The 23,867-nt window shown below is 53.7% G+C and overlaps 3 protein-coding genes across 5 annotated transcripts in view; 2 read left to right on the forward strand and 1 right to left on the reverse strand.

Moving 5' to 3' along the window:
* Positions 1 to 42: 42 nt before the first annotated feature.
* st13 (ST13 Hsp70 interacting protein) lies at positions 43 to 4,459 on the reverse strand. 2 transcript variants are annotated; one of them, XM_079746248.1, is made up of 12 exons: positions 4,330 to 4,459; positions 3,785 to 3,926; positions 3,388 to 3,436; positions 3,014 to 3,086; positions 2,834 to 2,907; positions 2,651 to 2,717; positions 2,219 to 2,303; positions 2,014 to 2,124; positions 1,510 to 1,729; positions 1,320 to 1,383; positions 952 to 1,163; positions 43 to 731 (listed from the first exon to the last, which is right to left on the reverse strand). In XM_079746248.1, exons 2-12 carry the CDS (start codon positions 3,892 to 3,894, stop codon positions 597 to 599), a joined length of 1,200 nt encoding a protein of 399 aa, XP_079602374.1. In that variant the 5' UTR covers positions 3,895 to 3,926; positions 4,330 to 4,459; the 3' UTR covers positions 43 to 596. The 2 variants fall into 2 exon arrangements, with proteins under 2 accessions (XP_079602374.1, XP_079602375.1); XM_079746249.1 differs by having other exon boundaries at positions 3,785 to 3,923; positions 4,330 to 4,452.
* A 188-nt stretch (positions 4,460 to 4,647) lies between these two features.
* On the forward strand, positions 4,648 to 13,344 carry xpnpep3 (X-prolyl aminopeptidase 3, mitochondrial). The gene is made up of 11 exons (XM_079745764.1): positions 4,648 to 4,898; positions 5,137 to 5,259; positions 6,052 to 6,239; positions 6,621 to 6,840; positions 7,874 to 8,058; positions 8,556 to 8,618; positions 8,841 to 8,954; positions 9,074 to 9,159; positions 10,350 to 10,533; positions 12,335 to 12,455; positions 12,962 to 13,344. The coding sequence occupies exons 1-11, from the start codon at positions 4,832 to 4,834 to the stop codon at positions 13,126 to 13,128; spliced, it is 1,518 nt and encodes a 505-aa protein (XP_079601890.1). The 5' UTR covers positions 4,648 to 4,831; the 3' UTR covers positions 13,129 to 13,344.
* An 813-nt stretch (positions 13,345 to 14,157) lies between these two features.
* ep300b (EP300 lysine acetyltransferase b) overlaps positions 14,158 to 23,867 on the forward strand; it is a 33,574-nt gene continuing 23,864 nt past the window's right edge. For both annotated transcript variants that reach the window (XM_079746849.1, XM_079746850.1), the window contains exons 1-4: positions 14,158 to 16,127; positions 19,681 to 20,309; positions 21,732 to 21,911; positions 23,168 to 23,471. In XM_079746849.1, coding sequence (XP_079602975.1) covers positions 16,034 to 16,127; positions 19,681 to 20,309; positions 21,732 to 21,911; positions 23,168 to 23,471 — 1,207 coding nt within the window. In that variant the 5' untranslated portion in view covers positions 14,158 to 16,033. The remainder of the gene's footprint in view (positions 16,128 to 19,680; positions 20,310 to 21,731; positions 21,912 to 23,167; positions 23,472 to 23,867) is intronic.

The following is a 23,867-nucleotide window of genomic DNA, read 5'->3' on the forward strand; positions in this document are numbered from 1 at the left end:
AAGTACAAGTGGAGCTAATCATTCAGGGACAGTCAAATGATGTGCTCATGTGACAATCAAAATTTATTGTGAATTGACTTCAGATACCAAAAAACTTTTTTGCATTGAAGGTAACAGAAAGGGAACAAGTAATACAGTCAAACCATTAGAAAATATTGAACTTGGAATAGGAAAAAAAAATCATTTCAGTTGACAGGAAAATAACTTTTAAATGTGCCTGCATTGGCGTTGGCTCGGGTCACGCACGGTCACGGAAAAAACGTTTGAAATCATTGAAATGCAGGCTAAAGACAACAGGGAGGTGGGTGTGGATAGTTGAGATGGACATCAGACCTCTGCCCCCCCCCCCCACCCTGAGAATCCCACGGTGCCGTTAATAAGACTAGAGTCGGTAAGGTTACATTTTCCATTAGGTCTTTTCGTGGTCTGCTTTTCGCACACGTTTTATAGTAGAAACATTTTTAGAGCATGCCTTCTGCAGTCCCACTGCCCTGCGTTGATGCAGCCCCCCATCGGACCCCTGCCAACCACGTCCCTAACTGATCCGTACACAGTGGAATAAACACGTTCGCCAGCCTCGTCCCTCCCTCCTCTCTCTAGGTCTGAGGTGGAGCCCCGAACTTGGCGCTCAGCTTGGTGATGAGGGCCATGATCTTGGGGTTGCCCTGGTACTTTGAGATGTTGGCCGGGTTCTGGGCCACGTCCTGGAAGGCGTCCATGACGTCCTGGTCCTAGAGGACAGAGACACAGGTTAGTGTTGATGTTCGCCTCCAGCGCCTGATGAGGCCCATGGCAGCAGGTTTTCCGAGGGAGAGGGGAGGGAAACCATGCTAGTTTATGGGAAAGTGAGGAAGCGAACAAGAGCTAGAAGAGTTGAACTACGATGAAGTCTGTCTACAGCCCCTTTAGAACCGTTCCCGCGGTTCAGGAGAGGGAGCCACAGTCACTCACCTTCATGGCGTTCAGCACCTCGGGGTCGTTCAACAGATCCCCGATCCCGGGCATTCCGAACGGAGACCCACCGGCCCCACCAGCACCTCCTGGGAAGCCACCAGCACCTCCTGGGAAACCACCAGCACCGCCTGGGAAGCCACCAGCACCGCCTGGGAAGCCACCAGCACCGCCTGGGAAGCCACCAGCACCGCCTGGGAAGCCACCAGCCCCTAGAGTCAGACGTGATGGAGCTCCATTAAAGAAGGGGTACAGATGCTTCCACCATCTCTTATCTACTGGTAGCAATGGTTAGGCGGCTGACTCCCAGATGTTTACGGTCGGGAGCGTCAGCGCTCCGATGTGATAAAGTGAGGCTGGAACCGTACCTGGAAACCCTGGGAACCCTCCGGTTCCACCTCCTCCTCCAGATGCCTGCCGAGCATCCTCCTCCTAGCAGAGACAGGAGGACAAGATGAGGACACGCCCCCCGGCTCCCCCCCCCGGCTCCACCCCCCCCAGCTCCAGACATCTGCGATGCCCTCCGGTATCAAACCGCCCCCGGCCGGCGGCCCTCACCTTCTGGGCGCGCTCGTGCTCCTCTTTGGCCTTCTTGATGCGCTCCTTCTTGTCCTTGATCTCCTTCTCCTCCCTCTTGCGCTCGTACTTGCGTCGGTGCTCGATGATCTTGGTGGCCTTGGGCTGCACCTCCTTCAGCATGGCCGAGGCGTCCTCGTCGTAGTCCAGCTTGCAGGCGGTGGCCAGGTCCTTAGCCGCCTCCTCCCAGTTACCCAGGAGCCTGGGGGCAGAACACGCCTCGGTCAACACAACCCAGTCTGGGACTAACACACAACACGCCTCGGTCAACACAACCCAGTCTGGGACTAACACACAACACGCCTCGGTCAACACAACCCCCAGTCTGGGACTAACAGCGGAATAGAACCGCGCCGCAGATTGACATAGAACACACTTCCTCTGAAACACGTCTACACATCCAGTCCACTAGGAGGTCCGGACCTCATCTCTACGTGAGGCCGCCTCTAGCCCTGCTGCATGGTGGTCTGGTCCAGAGGAACCTACTTGTTGGCCTTCCCCCTCCACTTGTAGGGCTGTGCCGAGTCCGGGTTGATGGTGATGGCGCGGTCGCAGTCCCTCTTGGCGGCGTTGGGCTTCTTCATCTGGATGAAGACACTGAGAAGGAGGAGAGACGCTGGTCAGAGGGGCTGGCGACTGTTTAGCTCACTAAACCAGTCAGTAAACCCACTAAACCAGTCAGTGAACTCACCTGGCCCTCTTGGCATACAGGATGGCCACGCAGGGGTTGAGCTTGATGGCGTCGGTGAAGAGCTCCAAAGCCTTCGGCAGGTCGCCTACAGGCCACACAACAAACACACACGTTACATCCTGCTACACAACACACGTTACGTCCTGCTCCACAACACACGTTACGTCCTGCTCCACAACACACGTTACGTCCTGCTCCACAACACACGTTACGTCCTGCTCCACAACACACGTTACGTCCTGCTCCACAACACACGTTACGTCCTGCTACACAACACACGTTACGTCCTGCTACACAACACTAGTTACGTCCTGCTCCACAACACACGTTACGTCCTGCTCCACAACACACGTTACGTCCTGCTCCACAACACACGTTACGTCCTGCTCCGTCCTGCTCCCGACACTAACACAGACCACCAGGACCCCTCACCCGCTCCCAGGGCGTTGATGGCCTCCATCTTCTTGTCGTTGGCCAGCTCCATCATCTCCTCCGACACCTGAGGGGTCAAACAGAGTCCGTCAGAAGGCCCGGGGGTGAACTCAACCGGGGGTGAGACGGGAAGGGGTGAGACGGGCAGTAGAGAGAGAGGAGGGGAGGAGGGAGGAGGCATACCTCCAGGTTCTCGAAGTCTCCCATCTCCTGAGGCTCGTCGGTGTCGGGCTCGATCACGCCCTCGTTGTCGATCTCTGGGGGGGGGGGGGGGGACAGAGCGTTTCAGGGCGGGGCTCAGCATCATGACGCGCCTCAAAGTGCCTCTAAAGCTTCACTGAATGTTCAGCCTCACGACCGTACCTATGTCACTCTCGTCCTCGGAGACGGCCGCCTCTTGGGCGGTGGAGGACTTGGGACCGCACGGACAGCCGCCCTAAAGACATGTTAACCACAACACACGGTCCACATGTTAACCACAACACACGGCCCACATGTTAACCACAACACACGGCCCACACGTTAACCACAACACGGTCCACACGTTAATCACAACACACAGTCCACACGTTAACCACAACACACAGTCCACACGTTAACCACAACACACGGTCCACATGTTAACCACAACACACGGCCCACATGTTAATCACAACACAGGTGTGAGACTGGATCCACTCAGCCCTCCCTTACACAATACAAAATGTCAAACAAATCTCTAATAGTTTTTAGTTCACCTTGCACGAACCCTCGCTCTTTCTGGGTAGAGGAATAAAGGCGCCCATTCTGAAAAGTAGAATTCCGTCAGCAATGAAGTTCTGAACATCCTTCCCCAAATCTTCTACTGAAAATACCGTTTTTATCTAAAGGAAACAAAGCAGTCACACACTATGATGATGTTCGACACTCAGATAGTTAAGTTAAACACGATACACTGGAGATATCTTCTTGAATGCTTCCTATAATAATTAGTTCCACGGCCGATCGTCCACTGATCTGCGTTGTGCTCTGCGCCCGCCCTAACGTCCACCGATGGGCGGAACTGCGGCAGTGTCTCTCGACATTACGCAGTAAACATCACGTTGGTCCGCGGACGGCTTCCACCTAGTTCTAAAGTTAGAATGGTGAACCAACCCCTTCAGCCACGTCCTGAAGAACTCCATCTCCGGCAGGTGCAGCACCGACGAGTTGGACTGGCATAACTGCACGAAGGCCTTCAAGTCCGAGATCTTCTGTGGGTCCATTCTGCGTCCCTGGATGCAGCCCGGTGCTGCTGCTGAGAAACACACGCACACACACACACACACACACACGCACACGCACAGCCGTCACACGTGGGGAGTGACATACACTCAGCCGTCACACGCTAGCTCCATGTGGCTACATGTCAGAGCTAATCGGATTCAGCCTCATTCTTCTCTTGAATCGCGCGTCTGATTAAAAATCGCAATAGCTTTCTAAAAATACTAATACCATCGACACCTCGGTTAAACTATAACGAAAGTAAACAAAGATCTCAATATCGTCGGCTGGTTTCTATTTTGGAGAACATAAGGAGATGTGTGGAAGGTTCTAGAGTCTGAGGAGTCAGTGATGTCGCATTAAAGCTGCACAAGGAAATATCAGAAAGAGATGTGCGATTCGACGGTCAGAGCGATTCAAACCTGACGGATTCTCACCTTTGTAGAGGATAACGTTGGTCGAGAGATGAGATGAATACCCGCAGAAGGTGCAGACTCGATGACGCACCGCGGTGATCCTCTGGACCGGACGTTTATGCTGTGATTCTGTTCAGGCGTTGAGCTGCCGGACACACTGCGGGGTCCTGCGCTACGGCGACAAGTCGCCAACAATATGTGTCACTCCTGTATCAACCAATGAGAGACGTGGTAAGATGTTTCTGGCCAATCACGGTGTTGGTGTTAAAGGGGAGGCCAGTCGTTTCACCTTTCGTGTCTCTTACATAGGACGGGCCGCTCACTGATCTCCTCAGACACTCCGGCAAGGGACTTAGTTAGCAACATTTGTTCTTGCCTCAAACCATTTGTACACTTAATATATTTCAGTGGCTCAACGTACCTACTCAATATAATGAGGTTCCTTTATTGACTTTGTCTAATGACATACTCGAAGGCCAGCTGTAGACATTGGTGGCTCACATATGTAGGGGGATAATAAAGAATGTTGCCCTCTCCTCTCCTCCTCGCCCGATCTGGCAGGCTGCTGCCAGGCCCGAGTTGGAGGCAAGGTAATATATCCAGGGTTTCATACATTGATCACTTCATCTCCACATTACTTCTCCTCACCATTTGTCATCACAGATATTATTTCTGTGTGGTCTGTGTTTGTGTCTGACCTTACGATGTGTACTCTATTGTGACCAGCAGACGCTTCATAATGTCTTGGAACCTTAACAGACTATTACCCGGTCCCTGCTCCAGCGTAGTGTTGGAGAGGCTGTTCACTCTGTGTTTCACTGTGTGCAGGCTGTCTCCGGTGCGCATGCAGGAACATCTCAGTGAAACCAGGAGGTTTGAAACCCAAACAGTACCCCCCTCGTTACCTGGGCCAGCCCAGTCCCTTCACCCACCCCCACCTCCTCAAACATGGTGAGTTCAGGTACACAGCTCTCGCATTAGCAAAGTTCTTCTAAGAAAGTTGGTATCATGTCATGTGTAGTCGCATCATTTTATATTTCATTGAGCCACTCAGTTACGTTCTGTATACAAGCCTAACCTAGTTGTCGCTTTGGATAAAAGCATCTGCTTACTAACTAAATGTTCTGGAAGTCCAAGTCAAGGCTGCTAATGAGCTTCTACAGTGCAGGGTGGTCGCTGTGATGTTCACGCTGTAATGTTGGTGTTAACAGGGCTTTATGTCCCAGCCTCCAGACCTCTAATATCACCTGGTGGTGAACACCAGCCTAGCGGTGACTCCACTGCGCACTAAGGGGAGGGAGGGCTCACTGCATGGTGGTGGGAGAACACAGAGAAATACATTGATAAGCATACGAATACAACACAATATTGAATAAGTCGTTGATAAAACATAAATGAATATGAATGCCAGCCTAAACAATCCGACAGAGGTTCATTCCAGTGTAGTTCACACTCTACACATCAGACCGCATAGAGTCTTCTGATTCAAAATCCTAATAACATTAGGAAGAAAAATCATGCAGACTCCTCCCACTGCTTCAATTAGAAAAAAAATGTCATTGTGTGTGTGTGTGTCCGTGTGCATGTGTCTGTGTGCCTGTGTGTCCGTGTGTGTGTGTCTGTGTGTGCATGTGCCTGTGTGTGTGTGTGTGTGTGCCTGTGTGTCCGTGTGTGTGTGTGTGTCTGTGTGTGTGTGCCTGTGTGTCTGTGTGTGTGTGTGTGTGCGCGTGTGTGTGTGCGTAGGGGAGGTGACCCCTGGGCTGACCCAGCTGGAGTACGAGCTGCGCCGGCTGAAGCTGGCCTCCCTGGTGGCGGCGGAGGCGGAGCGGCTGGGGCCGCCCGCGCCCTCGGACTCCCACGTGGTGGTGCTGCTGTCCCACCCCACCCGCTACATGACCAACGACATCCCCTACCCCTTCCACCAGAACCAGGTGCTCCTTCGTCCCTCCTCCCTGTGTCTCCCTCTTATTTAGTGTTCCATTCATGCATGTGTCGTTAACAGATGTGAATATTGTACATGCTTCATGTCTGTACATGTAAGACCAGTATATGGCATATGGCTTTGGGAACAGGTTCCATGAGTAGGCTGCCATGTTGGCACCCCCTATCCATTCCTCCAAGACAAACCCACCAGAGGTTAGCTGCTCGTAGGATAGCGTTGTTACGGTGTCCTGCTGGACGGCTGCTGTCACTGCAGCACCTGCTGGAGGTCTGGAGGCATTAAAGGAGACGTCCAGTGAGGGTTGGAAAGGGTCAGGACCGGGTGGGAGACGGTTGACAACATGACGGTGACGTTCTACTCTGCCCTGCAGGACTTCCTCTACCTCACGGGGATCCTAGAGGCAGACAGCGCGCTGGTTCTGCACGGGACGGGGCGGCCGGACCAGGCCATCCTCTTCGTGCCGCGCCGGGACCCGGCGCGGGAGCTGTGGGACGGGGCGCGGTCGGGGAAGGATGGGGCGGCGGCGCTGACCGGCATCGAGAGGGTCCACTGCACCGAGGAGCTGGGCCTGGTGCTCCGGAGCCTCAAGGGTGAGGAGCCTACTGTCTAACCCCGTCTGGTCCTAGTGTAGGCCTACTGTCTAACCCCGTCTGGTCCTAGTGTAGGCCTACTGTCTAACCCCGTCTGGTCCTAGTGTAGGCCTACTGTCTAACCCCGTCTGGTCCTAGTGTAGGCCTACTGTCTAACCCCGTCTGCTCCTAGTGTAGGCCTACTGTCTAACCCCGTCTGCTCCTAGTGTAGGCCTACTGTCTAACCCCGTCTGGTGCTAGTGTAGGCCTACTGTCTAACCCCGTCTGGTCCTAGTGTAGGCCTACTGTCTAACCCCGTCTGGTCCTAGTGTAGGCCTACTGTCTAACCCCGTCTGGTCCTAGTGTAGGCCTACTGTCTAACCCCGTCTGGTCCTAGTGTAGGCCTACTGTCTAACCCCGTCTGGTCCTAGTGTAGCCCTACTGTCTAACCCCGTCTGGTCCTAGTGTAGGCCTACGGTCTAACCCCGTCTGGTCCTAGTGTAGGCCTACTGTCTAACCCCGTCTGGTCCTAGTGTAGGCCTACTGTCTAACCCCGTCTGGTGCTAGTGTAGGCCTACTGTCTAACCCCGTCTGGTCCTAGTGTAGGCCTACTGTCTAACCCCGTCTGGTGCTAGTGTAGGCCTACTGTCTAACCCCGTCTGGTGCTAGTGTAGGCCTACTGTCTAACCCCGTCTGGTCCTAGTGTAGGCCTACTGTCTAACCCCGTCTGGTCCTAGTGTAGGCCTACTGTCTAACCCCGTCTGCTCCTAGTGTAGGCCTACTGTCTAACCCCGTCTGGTCCTAGTGTAGGCCTACTGTCTAACCCCGTCTGGTCCTAGTGTAGGCCTACTGTCTAACCCCGTCTGGTCCTAGTGTAGGCCTACTGTCTAACCCCGTCTGGTCCTAGTGTAGGCCTACGGTCTAACCCCGTCTGGTCCTAGTGTAGGCCTACGGTCTAACCCCGTCTGGTCCTAGTGTAGGCCTACGGTCTAACCCCGTCTGGTCCTAGTGTAGGCCTACTGTCTAACCCCTCCCTCTGGTTGGCCCCCCCCAGGCTCCTCTCTCTGGTACGACAGCTCCAAGCCGTCCCACCCCCAGCTCCACCAGACCCACCTGCGCCCCCTGCTGGAGGCGGGCCCGGCGCCGCGCCCCGTCCGGCACCTGACCCAGACGCTGAGGGCCCTCAAGAGCCCGGCGGAGGTGGCCCTCATGCAGGAGGCCGGTCACATCACTGCCCAGGTACGGAGGTCTGGAGGGGGTGGTGTACCCGCCCACCGGGGGGGGGGGGGCTTAAGACAGTAAGGCCTCAGCTCTGGTCATTAAAGGTTGTATCGGTGATTCTTGTCCAAACACAAATGATCCCGTTCATCTGATCTTTCCTCACGGTCCGCTAGCTGCCCGCCCCGTAAGCAGACCGTTAAAACACGCGTCTCTGTAGGCAGCCTGTGCTCGTACACAAAAACAAATGCCACTGCCAACCAATCAAAATCAAAATAAATAGTATTCCAACCAATCACCGACAAGGGGTGGGTGCTGTGGGGTTCTGCGCTGCGTTCATGACGGTTTTTACTGGATGAACGAAACACGGGAGGGAGGGGCAAGCGGGCTCTGTTTGGTTGGGATCTCGCTTCAAACACCAACCGAAGAGACGTCCCCCAACACCGCTGATACAACCGTTAGGCGTCATTGGGAAGATGTGGGGGTGATGTGAGTTTCTTCATGACTTTGTTCTGCAGGCGTTCAGGAAAACCATGGCCATGACCCGGGGGCAGGTAGACGAAGCCCTGATCTTCGCTAAGGTAGGAACAGTTTGGTTCTGCTGGCATTTACTTGGTTTACTTGTTGAGAATCTTTTGTAAAAAATACAGATTTATTTTTGAAGTAAATGAATGGGTGTGATTGCTTAGTTGTATGTTCTTAAGCGCTGGTGGAAGAGCCGGGATTCGGTGAACATAGATCTTGCCACTCGTAGATTTGCTCGGTTGAAACCGTGACTCCTTTGACCAATCATGTGCCTCCAGTTTGATTTTGAGAATCGCGTCCATGGGGCCAACTTCCTGGCATACCCCCCTGTAATCGCTGGGGGGAACCGCGCCAACACCCTGCACTACATCAACAACAATCAGCTGATCAAGGTGAGGGACGGATGATGCTGGGGGGCGGGCCTTGAAGGAGCTTGTGGATATCAACCTTCATCCCTTTGACCGAGATGATGAAGACATCTCTTTCTACTTTCTGTTGTCTTTCCCCGAAGGATGGTGAGATGGTGCTTCTGGACGGAGGCTGTGAATACTTTGGCTACGTCAGCGATATCACCCGCACATGGCCGGTGAACGGCCGGTGAGTTATGGGGGAGGAGACTTACAACTTACTACTCTTCCCGCTGTGTGTGTGTGTGTGTGAGGGACTGAACATGACTGAATGGACTTACAACTTACCACTAAGAACTGTGTTTTTAGTTGAACTGAATGGACTGATTAGGGCAGATGGGACTGAAGGATGTGAATCATAGTGGAGGGAGAACGGTATTGTGAGGAGCCAGCTGTCCTTGGAGTAAAGAATAGTTCTTGCCAACACCGTTCTTCTGTACCTCCGCCGGCTGCACTCATGAAGTGAACCTCAGGGCTCCTCTCTCCTCCTGCTGTCTCTAACGGTCCTCTCTCCTCCTCCTCTCTCCTCCTGTCTCTAACGGTCCTCTCTCCTCCTCCTCCTGCTGTCTCTAACGGTGCTCCTCTCTCCTCCTCCTTCTCCTCCTGTCTCTAACGGTCCTCTCTCCTCCTCCTGTCTCTAACGGTCCTCTCTCCTCCTCCTCTCTCCTCCTCCTGTCTCTAACGGTCCTCTCTCCTCCTCCTCTCTCCTCCTGTCTCTAACGGTCCTCTCTCCTCCTCCTGTCTCTAACGGTCCTCTCTCCTCCTCCTGTCTCTAACGGTCCTCTCTCCTCCTCCTCTCTCCTCCTCCTGTCTCTAACGGTCCTCTCTCCTCCTCCTGTCTCTAACGGTCCTCTCTCCTCCTCCTCTCTCCTCCTCCTGTCTCTAACGGTCCTCTCTCCTCCTCCTCCTCTCTCCTCCTGTCTCTAACGGTCCTCTCTCCTCCTCTCTCCTCCTGTCTCTAACGGTCCTCTCTCCTCCTCCTCCTCTCTCCTCCTGTCTCTAACGGTCCTCTCTCCTCCTCCTCTCTCCTCCTGTCTCTAACGGTCCTCTCTCCTCCTCCTCTCTCCTCCTGTCTCTAACGGTCCTCTCTCCTCCTCCTCTCTCCTCCTGTCTCTAACGGTCCTCTCTCCTCCTCCTCTCTCCTCCTCCTGTCTCTAACGGTCCTCTCTCCTCCTCCTGTCTCTAACGGTCCTCTCTCCTCCTCCTGTCTCTAACGGTCCTCTCTCCTCCTCCTGTCTCTAACGGTCCTCTCTCCTCCTCCTCTCTCCTCCTCCTGTCTCTAACGGTCCTCTCTCCTCCTGTCTCTAACGGTCCTCTCTCCTCCTCCTCTCTCTTCCTCCTGTCTAAACGGTGCTCCTCTCTCCTCCGGGGCCCCTGAAGGTTCTCAGGCCCTCAGGCGGAGCTCTATGAGGCGGTGCTGGAGGTCCAGCTGGCCTGTCTGTCCATGTGCTCCCCCGGCGTGAGTCTGGACCATATCTACAGCTCCATGCTGGCCCTGCTGGGGGCGCAGCTGAGGCGGCTGGGCGTGGCCAAGGACTCCGCCAGCGAGGTGGAGCTGCTGAAGGTACGGCCCCTGGGGCGCCTCCTACAGGGGGACTTATTGATCACTTATCAGAGGGATACAGGTGAGGAGGTGGGGGAGGAGCCAGGTGGGGGAGGGGCCAGGGGTTAGTTACTCCTTTAGTGTTGACCTTCTTTGCCTTTTTGTCTTTGGTTTTGTCATGTTTATAATAGTGAAATATATAGGGGTTAATTTCCCTGAAGAGGGCATTGGTTTTGGGGGGGGTTGGAGATCTCGCCTTGGGTGCCATAATGACCAGAAACGCCACTGACATTTTCATTCATTTGAAATGAAATGATTGGATGACCTGTCTACATCTCCTGTCTGTCTACCTACCTGTCTCTCCACCTACCTGTCTCTCCACCTACCCCGACTACCTCACAGTGCAGGACCGTTAGCCTAGCAGGACTAGGCTAGCAAACCTAGTGCTAAAGCTAGCGAGCTAACCACTTGTTTTGGGGAAGTTGTTTGTGGGGAAGGCCTGTTGGGGGGGGGGGGGTTATTGTAGGTTGGTGACTTCAAATCGAGCTTATTCTGCATTGTTTCTCCAAATTGCCTTCTCTGGCTTTAGTAAAGTAGTAAAAGTAAAGATATGCTCTGCCTTGTAGCTGACGTGAGCTTGTGAAATGAAACCCCAGCCATAAACAGCCATGGTCCTGTTACCACAGTAGTCCTTCATAAAGATTGTATCTTGTGTTTATCTTTAACTCCTCACTTGAGTAGTTGTAACCTTTGGTGCATATTTCTGTGGATAAGAAATGGGGGAAATGTCCAAACAGAACATGCAGCTGATTTGCTCTAACCTGGTTAGATTTTAATTAGCCAATGAGCTCCAACTCCTCCATTTTGTTTTGCCCAAAAGCATGTTGACATCGAAAGCAAAGCTGTAGTAAGACTTTCTGTTAGTCTTACTTTATAAATGTTCCTGTGATACGTCTTTACGACCCATTACGTCATACATTTCATAACCTAATGCACATGTCCTCAAGGTGAACTACAAGTTTTATGTTATGATTCCTTTTTTTTTGAAAGACAGTAACAAGACACTATATTCATGTCACAAAAAATCCCCACCCCCCTTAAATATAAAGTATAAATATTTATATTTATATTTATATAAATATAAATATATATAAAGACTGAATGTTGTCTTTCATTCACTGCTGCTCATCGTATCCTTGTGTTGACCTTTGATCTGTGGCCCTGACCTAACCCTCCCTAGCCTGGGAGTGTTTAAGTCGTGTGTAGGAGTAGGCTGCCAATGAACGGCCCTTCTTGGGATCAGTAAAGTTGTCTGAACTGAAAATGAACCTCAAATGAACCAAACATTTCTACCTGTTAATAAAACCAGGATGTCAAGCACACGGAGCCTAGGACTCCTCGGAGACACTCCCCTGACATGGTGATGTCCAAAGACCTCTTTGGAAGACAAGCACACAGCACATGTTCACTCAAAGCAGGATCCTCTGAATGGCCCTTTAGTCACTCAGAGTGGAGTCAAGGGCCTCGAGGCCTTCAGCTGGGCTCACACTGCAAGGCCCTCTAAGATCAGACTTGTTTCACCACTCGATGGTTAAAGCCCTTCATCAGTTTGAACAGTCAGTATTAGTCACTCTATACGTCCCTGTTATGGAGTAGTGACACCCTAACCATCAGGTATCTGGAAGATCGATCGATCGGTTGGTGGTAACAGAGAGACGGTCTGATTGGACGTTGTGCGTTCTGCTTGTCTGTGCGAGTCGTCTGTTGTTTGTTTAGTGTGATGTGTTTCATCAGGTCCTCTGAACCCCCCTCTCGCCCCCAGGTCGCTCGGCACTACTGCCCCCACCACGTGGGCCACTACCTGGGCATGGACGTCCACGACACCCCCGAGCTGTCACGCTCCCGCGCCCTGCAGCCTGGGATGGCCATCACCATAGAGCCAGGTACCTGAGACCCCTTCCTAAATGTTGCTCCCTGGCTGGCGTCTCCACATCGCCGACCCTCGCTTTAAGGGACACGCTCCCCCGCTCCTGCTGTAGGAGGAGCCTAACGCCCGCTCCTGCTGTAGGAGGAGCCTTACGCCCTCCTCTCCTGCTGTAGGAGGAGCCTAACGCCCTCCTCCTGCTGTAGGAGGAGCCTAACGCCCTCCTCTCCTTCTGTAGGAGGAGCCTAACGCCCTCCTCTCCTGCTGTAGGAGGAGCCTAACGCCCCCCTCCTGCTGTAGGAGGAGCCTAACGCCCTCCTCCTGCAGTAGGAGGAGCCTAACGCCCTCCTCTCCTGCTGTAGGAGGAGCCTAACGCCCTCCTCCTGCAGTAGGAGGAGCCTAACGCCCTCCTCTCCTGCTGTAGGAGGAGCCTAACGCCCTCTCTGCTCCTGCTGTAGGAGGAGCCTAAAGCCCCGCTCCTGCTGTAGGAGGAGCATAACGCCCCTCTCCTCTCTCCCCCCCCAGGCCTGTACATCGCCGAGGACGACACCCGGGCCCCCGAACGGTTCCGCGGGCTGGGGGTCCGCATCGAGGACGACGTGGTGGTCCGGGATGCGGGGGGGCCCCTCATCCTCTCCGCCGACGCCCCCAAGACCCTGGCGGACGTGGAGAGGGCCTGCGCCCAGCGCTAGAGGGGGGCCGTGGGATCCCAGGGCCCCCCATCAGAGCGCACGTTGTCTCTAAAGTGTGTTCCAACGAAGTCTTTACATGCTTGTGTTGGTGTTTGTTTTCTTTGGGGCGCAGAGAAAAACGCACTGAAGTGTCCACGTCTGGAACTCAAAGTATATTTTATGGGAAATCCGATTATTTAAATTTTACATTAAATGAAACAGGTTTGTTTAACCTCATGGAGTAGTGTCTCCGGGGGGAGATGGTGTTGTTCATTTGCTTGAGTTCAAAATGACCGGTAACATTGTTTTGATGATGGGGCTGGCTTCGTCACCATATCCTCTACGAAGTCTACCTCCCTCGTTGAAAAGCGGTTTTGTATCAAATTCTATGAAACTTATCAAATGAAATGCCTTGATTGTCCCCATCGTTTCTAAACTTGCGTAGTCTCGTGTTTAGCCCATGTGGCTCACAAAAGTGCCATTGAGTGAACTAAATCGCAGTTTTAATATAAATGTATCCCACTGTTTCGTGGCGTCCTAAAAATAATTGATCAATCCGTCGGACGTAGAACGGACTTTAAGCGCAAATAATGAACAATGGTACTATAGTGGTGCTATTTATTTTTATTTTATATCAAAATGAAAAGTGTAAACCATTCGATTTCAGCAAACGAAGCCTTTAATGTTTAGAAGCACGCTGGGAAACAGCCTTTAATTCATGGCAGGTTTTGGAGGAGATGGTGGTGACCGTGGAGGCTGTACACCGTGTCCATCGGGCGCTCTCTGAACTTAATGGTGAAATGTAGCCTACGACGCTCTTTGATTTGAGTTTTAATTGTGACATGTTCGTCGTGCGGCTCAGCCGCTCTCTGGTGGAGCGCGACTGTCCCCTACAGAGCACCGCGTTACAAGCAGCACTCCGAGAGAACACGAAAGTGTTCCGGGCGATCCCGAGTCCCCCACCCACCCCCCCACACGCCTAATGTTGCTGTACCTCCAACCCTCCCCCCGTATCAGAGGAGCAGAAACAACAAGCCGCCATTTTGTTTGTGCGGACGGACCGTAAGAAACGGGAGACGCCGAGAGAAGAGAAGAGACCACAGCCGCGAACCGCCGGGCACACACGGGCGACATCGTGTCTTGGCGTTAAATGCGAACGTAGATCGCACGAACAAAAGACGAGACGCTAGCGAAAAGGGATCGGCGACCGAAGAAGGAAACAGCGGATCCAGGGAAGGAGCGGAGAGGAGGAGAGGCGGAAGAGGGACAGATACCACCGCGAAGGAAAACCTGCGAAGGAGAAAATGAACGTGAAACCTCATTATGTGTCCATTGCGAAGCCAGGAAACCGCAAGCATAGACCGGTGTACAGCTAGATGTCCCCCGGGCTCCAGGGATCGGTGGAAAGAGGGAAGACGGGCTTGAAGAAAAGGGGAATCTGTTGGGATAAACGCGAAGGGGGGCATTCTCCATCACAAAGAGTCAATGAAAGGATTTTTTGAACCCACAATATTTGGGGTGCAAGGATGATCTCTTCTTGCACATCCACTGTTTTTCACTTCTAAAGAAGCCATATTTTGTGCCCGACGTTTTATTGAATTTTTGCCTAAGGTCGCATTTGCTTGTTTTCTGGAGTCTTATTTTTCAATTTGCCTTTCGTGCATGATTATACGCAGTGAGTGACAGTTAAAAATTGCAGTAGTTATAACCATGCTATTTTTCAATCTGAAAAGCTTGCCAGTGTTTTCTTTGGTTGAAATCGAGGCTCCATCTCTTTAGAAGTACCCCCTGGAACCTCGCCTGCAAAATAAAACCAATTGGATCCTTCTGATTGTACGCTAATTATTAAATAGTTGTTTGATAACCTTTTAGAACTCTTCTAGAAGAGAGAAATCTGCATCCGAATCGATTGGCAATCAAGCTGCAGACGAGCAGTGATTTGGATTTTTTTTTCTCTCTTGAATTTTGCAACCATTGCCAACCCGACTGGCTGCATCAGAAATATCCGAGCGAGGGGCGCTACAACTAAATGTGCAATATGAGTCCGTTATTCTGACCCAGTGCCTTGCATGGTCAGACGTGTACACTAAGGGCACAGTGGTTTACGTCCAGATGCAAAGGAGGTTTTGTGAGATGCATGGAATTTAAACGATATCCATTTTAAACCAGCTACTGTTGGGACTGGTGACTTTCGACGGAATCGTGATTTATTGGATTTACCGTTTGCACCGACCCCTGCTTTCTGAGTGTTAAACAGGACAATAGAACTCATGCTCGTATTGCAGACGATTCTGAACGACTGTCACTCACATGAAGTGTTCAAACACCGACGGAGCTCCTAGGGGATGTGCGGACTGGCCGGCCTCCACAGCAGAGAGGATTCAGATCAGGCGGAAGAAAGGAAAATGCCATTAAGGATCTCTTAACTGTTGCATGAGAGGAGGCTCCCGAAAAGTTGCCACCAGGGTCGTGCGGGACTGCGTTTTTCGGTCTCGTTTTTGGTTCCCATTCACAGGAGGAGGGTCTTCAGACGCGCGCCTCTCAGCCCAAGTCCTGCGTTTCCCCGCCGGCCATGGCGGACCGGAGTGGCCGTACCACGGAGGACCGCTCTGGGGACATTTCCCATGAAGCAGAAGAAGCCACATGAGGTAGTCGAAGGCCCACGCCACCGTACCACCTCCTCCCGCTGAACCCGGAGAAACCTGAAGAAACCAGACCTCTACCGGGGAGGGGGATCAGACCCACGAAGAGGATAACCCAGAGTGGGAACTCTGAAGGGAAGAGTTCACCATCGCCTTCTTTCCCCTACCGTCCCCGTAGCGGTGGGGGAAGAATTGGAAACCATTCCCGAGCAAGAAACGGCCGATAACTAGGGACTTTGATTCTCCCCGGGTGGATCCACAGCAAGTTTTAATTCGTCAAAAATATGGCCGATAATGTCTTGGAGTCCGGCCCGCCTTCAGCCAAGAGGCCCAAGCTTTCCTCCCCAGCTCTCTCGGTGTCCGCCAGTGATGGAAATGGTAAACATGCTTTTTATTTCTCCTTTTCGTGAGGCTTGACTTGCTAAATGGCCCCCAGTATGTGATCCGAAGTCAACGGGCTCGGCTCTCCTGCAGCGGAGAAGCCTAACTTGGTAGAAAGACCTCCATCAAGTCGACATCACCAGTGTAGGGCTCCTGGATAGCCCGGCTCACCGTGGTAAACGGAGTAAAGACGTGTTGTGAGAGTTGGGGGGTCAGGTGGGTGCTGCCCCCCAGGTGTGTGTGCCCCCCAGGTGGGGTGTGCGCGTGTGTGTGCCCCCCCTCCCCCCAAGGTGGGTGCTGATCCCCGGGTGGGTGTTGTCCCCCAGGTGTGGTTGTGGGTGCTGCACCCCAGGTGTGGGTGCAAGTGTGTGTGTGCAGAACTTGTCCAGCGCTAGTAGCCCATCTGGCTAACTAGCCGGTGACGAACATCCAGACAATGGAAGCCAGGTCGCCCGGTTCCCTCAAGTTGAGCCACCGCTCTGTGAGTCAGGCGGGCTCACTTTCTAAAAGCACAAAGCCTAATAAACCAAACGACACACATCGCCATCGCCCCCCCTCACATGAGTACAAAGTGCGGGTTAATACCGAGCGAAAGGTCGATTAGAAACGGCAGAGAATAACGGTACTCCAGAGAGCTAGCGCCGACTAGCATTGCCGACTAGCATACCGTTGCCGGTTCAACGTAGTTTTCTTAAGCTGCCTTGAGGTTTAAATGACCGTAATTCGTGTAATAACGTGGGTCAAGGTGTTTTGAACCGTGAACCGTTCCACGGTGAACTACTTGTGTTTCCCCTGGATGTTGTGTGTCGTAACATGGTCGAAATAACACGGTTTTATTGAGCCACTGTTGCTAACAGCTAGCTATTGTTTGGACCTCACTTCAATGGAGAAGTTGCGCAAAGCATTGTTGTCTCGCTGGGAGGACCGCGCGTCGTGGCCCGGGACCCGGGGGCTGCGTGGCCCGGACCCGGGGGATGCGTGGTCAGGGACCCGGGGGATGCGTGGTCCAGGACCCGGCCGTGGCATGGTCCAGGACATGTTGAGACCAGAGTTCAGGTCTCCCAAGTTTTTGCTCTTGGTCTTTAAGACTGGTCTCTCTTTTGCGTCCATCTATTGAGTCCAGTATTTTACGACTCGTTCTGTCGTATTCTTTGTATGGCAGATTATATAAATCCAGTGGAAAGTCTTGCAACATTATAACATGACTCTAAAATGTAGGAACATAGAAGTTGATGAGGAATAGTGTGTAGGATCGCTAGTCAAGTTTTGTTTTTGGTAAAGTATTTGGAGTATAGCAAGTCAATTGTTTTGTTCCGCTTAGACATTATTTTTGGTTATATCTCTTTTAATTGAAGGACAAATTAATAAAATTCCCCTCTCCACACATTATTCTTTACATTTTGGAAGTTTGAACCACATAGATTTGATACTAAAATGGCTGACAAGTTTCTGTCTTTTTAATGACCGAGAGAACTCGGGGGTAAAGGATGAGGTGTGAGCTGTACTTGGACCAGTCGTATATCCCACAGCACTTGTTTGAATGTCTTCCAGCGGTTGAACCCAGAATCATGTTGGCTGTGAACATTGATGGCACAAGGCTGTTTATAAGCTAAACAACAATATGCACAAATATGTTCACTTGTTATTGAAATACCAAAAATGAGGCCACAAGACCATACATATCGGTCCTCCATCCCAACACACTAAGCACTTTCTCAAAGTCCTTCCCAGTTCTGGCCAGTGCTTGGGCCCAGTATGAGACCAGCCTCCCCTGGTAGGGCCGGCCCGGTGTTCTGGGGCCCCGGCCTCGTCTGTTTACCTCTGTGGCTTCACACCGGCAGCCTAGTGTATGCTCTCCTCGTGTTTGGCGGCCCATCAAACCACAGGCTGATGCCCAGGAGAGGGGCCTCGTATCCCAGCCGTCGCTTCTGCCTGACTGCCCCCCCCCCGCTCAAGACGGGAGCACTGGAGTCGTTGTCTATAGCCTCTGGAGATGGAGGGGTCTGTAGCCTCTGGAGATGGAGGGGTCTGTAGCCTCTGGAGATGGAGGGGTCTGTAGCCTCTGGAGATGGAGGGGTCTGTAGCCTCTGGAGATGGAGGGGTCTGTAGCCTCTGGAGATGGAGGGGTCTGTAGCCTCTGGTGATGGGAGGGGTCTGTAGCCTCTGGAGATGGAGGGGTCTGTAGCCTCTGGAGATGGAGGGGTCTGTAGCCTCTGGAGATGGAGGGGTCTGTAGCCTCTGGAGATGGAGGGGTCTGTAGCCTCTGGAGATGGAGGGGTCTGTAGCCTCTGGAGATGGAGGGGTCTGTAGCCTCTGGAGATGGAGGGGTCTGTAGCCTCTGGAGATGGAGGGGTCTGTAGCTGTGGTGATGGAGGGGTCTGTAGCCTCTGGAGATGGAGGGGTCTGTAGCCTCTGGAGATGGAGGGGTCTGTAGCCTCTGGAGATGGAGGGGTCTATAGCCTCTGGAGATGGAGGGGTCTGTAGCCTCTGGAGATGGAGGGGTCTGTAGCCTCTGGAGATGGAGGGGTCTGTAGCCTCTGGAGATGGAGGGGTCTGTAGCCTCTGGAGATGGAGGGGTCTGTAGCCTCTGGAGATGGAGGGGTCTGTAGCCTCTGGTGATGGGAGGGGTCTGTAGCCTCTGGAGATGGAGGGGTCTGTAGCCTCTGGAGATGGAGGGGTCTGTAGCCTCTGGAGATGGAGGGGTCTGTAGCCTCTGGAGATGGAGGGGTCTGTAGCCTCTGGAGATGGAGGGGTCTGTAGCCTCTGGAGATGGAGGGGTCTGTAGCCTCTGGAGATGGAGGGGTCTGTAGCTGTGGTGATGGAGGGGTCTGTAGCCTCTGGAGATGGAGGGGTCTGTAGCTGTGGTGATGGAGGGGTTTGTAGCCTCTGGTGATGGGAGGGGTCTGTAGCCTCTGGAGATGGAGGGGTCTGTAGCCTCTGGAGATGGAGGGGTCTGTAGCCTCTGGAGATGGAGGGGTCTGTAGCTCTGGTGATGGAGGGGTCTGTCTGTAGCTCTGCCTCTGGAGATGGAGGTCTGTGGTCTGTAGCCTCTGGAGATGGAGGTCTGTGGTCTGTAGCCTCTGGAGATGGAGGGGTCGGTAGCCTCTGGTGATGGAGGGGTCTGTAGCCTCTGGTGATGGAGGGGTCTGTCTGTAGCTCTGCCTCTGGAGATGGAGGTCTGTGGTCTGTAGCCTCTGGAGATGGAGGTCTGTGGTCTGTAGCCTCTGGAGATGGAGGGGTCTGTAGCCTCTGGTGATGGAGGGGTCGGTAGCCTCTGGTGATGGAGGGGTCTGTAGCCTCTGGTGATGGAGGGGTCTGTCTGTAGCTCTGCCTCTGGAGATGGAGGTCTGTGGTCTGTAGCCTCTGGAGATGGAGGTCTGTGGTCTGTAGCCTCTGGAGATGGAGGTCTGTGGTCTGTAGCCTCTGGAGATGGAGGTCTGTGGTCTGTAGCCTCTGGAGATGGAGGTCTGTGGTCTCAGGTCGGAGGTGCAGCAGGCGTCTCGTGTTCCCTGGTCTAAACCCCTGCTCCGTGTCTCTGTCCCCCTTCCAGATTTCGGCTCCCTCTTCGACCTGGAGCATGACCTCCCCGACGAGCTCATCAACTCCTCGGAGCTGGGATTGGTCAACGGCGGGGACCTCAACCAGATCCACACCAGCCTGGGCGGGCTGGGGGCCGGGATGGGCATGGGGGGCAGCAGCGGCGGGCAAGACGCCGCCGCCAAACACAAGCAGCTGTCGGAGCTCCTCCGGGCCGGGGCCCAGCCCCAGCCGGGGGCCCCCAGCAACGGCGGCGCCTCCATGGCCCTAATGGGGGGCATGAACGCCACGGCGGCCGGCCCACAGGGCATGGGACCTCAGGGGGGGCAGGCCGGCCCCCAGGGCATGGGACCTCAGGGGGGGCAGGCCGGCCTGATGCAGCAGCAGGCCGCGCTGGCCGGGGGCGTGTCCGGGATGAACCGGGCGGCCATGATGAACGCCCACAAGGCCAACGGACAGCAGCAGCATCAGGGCCTGATGGGGGGGCAGATGATGAACGGCTCGCCCAGGATGGGGTACCCCGGCAACGGGGGCATGAGCAGCGGCGGTAACCTGCTGGCCGAGACCCTGCAGGGGCAGACGGGAGGGCAGCAGATGGGCCCCGGCGGGATCAGACCCCAGCAGCCCGGAGCGCTGAACAAGGTGAGGGCGTGGCACTGGGCTACGTCCACACACGCTGTCTGTCGGGGACGGGCTCCGCTCAGCTAGGGTTAGGTTTAGGGTTAGTTCACCCTGGTCTAAGGTTAGGAACAGGGTTCAGGTTAGTTAGGGTTCAGGTTAGTTAGGGTTCAGGTTAGTTAACCCTGGTCTAAGGTAAGGGTTAGGGTTCAGGTTAGTTAACCCTGGTCTAGTGTTAGGGTTCAGGTTAGTTAGGGTTCAGGTTAGTTAACCCTGGTCTAAGGTTAGGGTTCAGGTTAGTTAACCCTGGTCTAAGGTTAGGGTTCAGGTTAGTTAACCCTGGTCTAGGGTTAGGGTTCAGGTTAGTTAATCCTGGTCTAAGGTTAACTTTAGGTTTCAGGTTAGTTAGGGTTCAGGTTAGTTAACCCTGGTCTTAGGTTTGGTCTAAGCAGAGCAGCTGTAACGTAGCAAACTAAATTTGGTAATCCCAAAAATGAGAATCTTCAATCACAAGCCATTGGTACAGCTCAATGTGTGTTTTAGGAAATCTTTGCGTATGTCAGTTGATATTCATCATCCACTGAAGGAATGCAATGCTAAAATACATATTTTTGCCTTCCCTATCATGAAAAACAGTTATGCAGTTATTGCTCCAGCAGGTAATTGAACATATAGCGTGATACTGCCCCTCTATCTTACCGCTTCTGTAAGCTAGCTGGACAGGACGGAGGGGCCCCTAAAGACGGGCTCTGGAGCACCAGGGGGCCGAGGCTAGGAGACAACCTCCATGGAGCTCTGGAAGACCTCGTAGCCGCTGGCCTCAGCGTTACGGAGCACGACATCCCTCGGATGATCTGTGGACTCTACGGATAACGAGCATTATCTTTGTAGGATTAATTAGGGCTCTAAATAAGCGTTGTGGCCACTTGTTGGAGGTTTGCAGCTGCAGGACCAGGGTAGGTGTTTGGTTTCCACTGTGTGCTGGAAGCCAAGCTCCATCCCTGTTCCCAGCGCCAAACGCGTCACAACAATCAATGAGGCGTATCGGGTGGAGTCCGCCGGTACTTGTGGGCCCTTTGTGGATCCGCGTGATCGCAGGAGAACTGGTTGAATACAGAAGGGTTGAATGCGGCCGTTAAAACGTCTGTTTTCAGCCTTCTTTCGATACCGTGACATGCCTTCACACGACCAGAGTGTGGATTTTCTTTGAGAGCAGAATTTCCAATTTGTTTTGTACCATATAACATGTTTGTTCATGTAGAATCTTGATAGCGGATGCATATGTATGTTTTCGATTTTGAATTGTATATTGAACAAATTTCCTTCCCGTACCGCAGTGTACGAAACTGGAATGTACCTGCTGCTCAAATATGCATCCAGCACCTTTTTGGCCTTCTTTAATTTTGCCTCCCTCTCTCCTCCCTGCTCCCCCCCCCCCTCCTCCAGATGAATATGATGGCCAACGCGGTCCCCTATGGCGGCCCGTACGGCCAGCCGCCGGGCGGGGGGCTCCCAGGGGCAGGGCTGGGTCCCGGGCTCCAGAACAAGGCTGGCATGCCCAACAGCCTGGCCGGCCAGTTCAGCATGGACAAGAAGACGTCGCCAGGGCAGGGCATGTCCGGGATGGTAAGAGAAACCTCGGTGTGTGTGTGTGTGTGTCTCTCTCTCGGGTTACGGGTAAAAGCCCCCCAGCTGTGAGCCGGGGTGTTAGGGTGGTTTGACTGAATGAATCAAACATCCTTTATCTTTGTTATATTCGTATTTTCGTGTATTCGTATTTTTACCTGCCAAGCATTTCTACCCAGAACAACCGTTTATGTAGTGGAACGTAGTTCTAGCGTTCAGTTAGTGAGCGGTGTGTCCCCGCCCATGGCGCTGGGGCTTGGTCTTGGACTTGGCTTTCAGCTAACTGTTGGGCAGCAGCACTCTGCCATGTAGAGCAATCTAATGATCACATCCTACCTAATCGGCAAACTACAAAGTGCCCTGCCATAAACAGTGACTTAACTGAAACACGATTGAAGCGGCTATGTCGTGTTTCAAAATGTCCCCAATGGATGTAACATAAAGACTGCTGTTTAGAGGAGCATCCCGCCAGCTCTGCAATGGTTAGAGGCTGGTCAGACACGGTGGGGCTGGAACACGCGGACTGCCCAAGAAAAGTATGACGCAAGTCCTCAGATAGGGCTGTGTATTCGTTGATCCGTTGCCTGGTGTCTCTTCCATCCTCGCGTCGTACCGCTGAAGAGAAGGCTCTGGCCACAGGGATGTGTTGGGAGAAGACCAGGCTGCCTCCCCTGCCTCCAGCTTGCTGGTACCACCGACTGTGACAGAGTAGGGTAGTGGTATTCAGAGCCTCCCATACCTCCCTGGTGGGTGAATCCACAGAGGAGATGGAGGTGGAAACGTGGTTTCCTTTTTAAGGTGCTGAAGAAGTCCGCCGCCACAATGCCCGCACGGCAGCGTCAGGACGGCCATGTTGCCGTGGCAGCGGACAAGTCTTTGGAATAAGACGACGAGTACTTCCACCCCCATGGCGCTTCAGCTCTGATGCAAGAAGAGAGAATCCGCTGTAATCGTGGTCGTCTGGAGCAATACACGTCCTGTCCTGAACTGAAGCACAAAGGAAAAGCCTCCGAGTAAAAGAGTATCAGTGCAACGTATGGACCAACATTAAACAGACGAAACGAGAGCGACCCTCATCTGCTCTCAGTCCTCCTCCTCCTGTGGACGGGCTCGTTAACGCTCCTCCTCGTTAACGCTCCTCCTCGTTAACCAGACGACTTCCCGCCTGTAGGCCACGCGGCCCCAGAGTGGGTCCGGGTTACGCCCGTGTTTCAACCTCTGACCGCTCTCTCTCTGTGCCCCCCTCCTCTCCCCAGCCCTCCCAGCAGTCGCCCGGGGGCGTGCCAGTGGGCGGGGCGGCGGCGGCGGCCGGCGTGGCGGGCGGGTCCCCGGTGGGCCTGGGCGCAGTGGGGGCGGGGCCCGGTGCCACGCCCCCCACGGCGGACCCCGAGAAGCGCAAGCTGATCCAGCAGCAGCTGGTGCTGCTCCTCCACGCGCACAAGTGCCAGCGGCGGGAGCAGGCCAACGGGGAGGTGCGGCAGTGCAACCTGCCCCACTGCCGCACCATGAAGAACGTCCTCAACCACATGACGCACTGCCAGGCCGGCAAGTCCTGCCAAGGTGAGTCCGCCGTCCACACAGCGCCCTCACACATGGGTGGAGCGGCGTTCATCCACCCAACACACCACCATCGGGTTCAGAGAATCTGGAGAAGGTTGTACCTGGGGAGGGCAGGTGTGGTGATATTAAAGAGGGACATGGCTCTCGGGAATCAAGCCGACATCTTGGTCCAAACTGGTCCTCAATCCCTCCCGCTGTCCCCCTGATGAGGCCGTTCTCCATCTCATTCTGGATTACATTCCTCTTACACCGTTTATTCCCCGGACCAACTCCATTCTGATAAGTCATTAAAGAGGAGATCCCGATCTCTATCTCTGTTGCTGTGAGTCGTCCTCTGCTACCTCCTCCTGTCCTACAGTCCATCTGGACTCTGATGTACATTGTACTGTGTGACAC

This window comes from Pollachius pollachius (assembly GCF_949987615.1).
Source record: "Pollachius pollachius genome assembly, chromosome: 11".
NCBI lineage: Eukaryota > Metazoa > Chordata > Actinopteri > Gadiformes > Gadidae > Pollachius > Pollachius pollachius.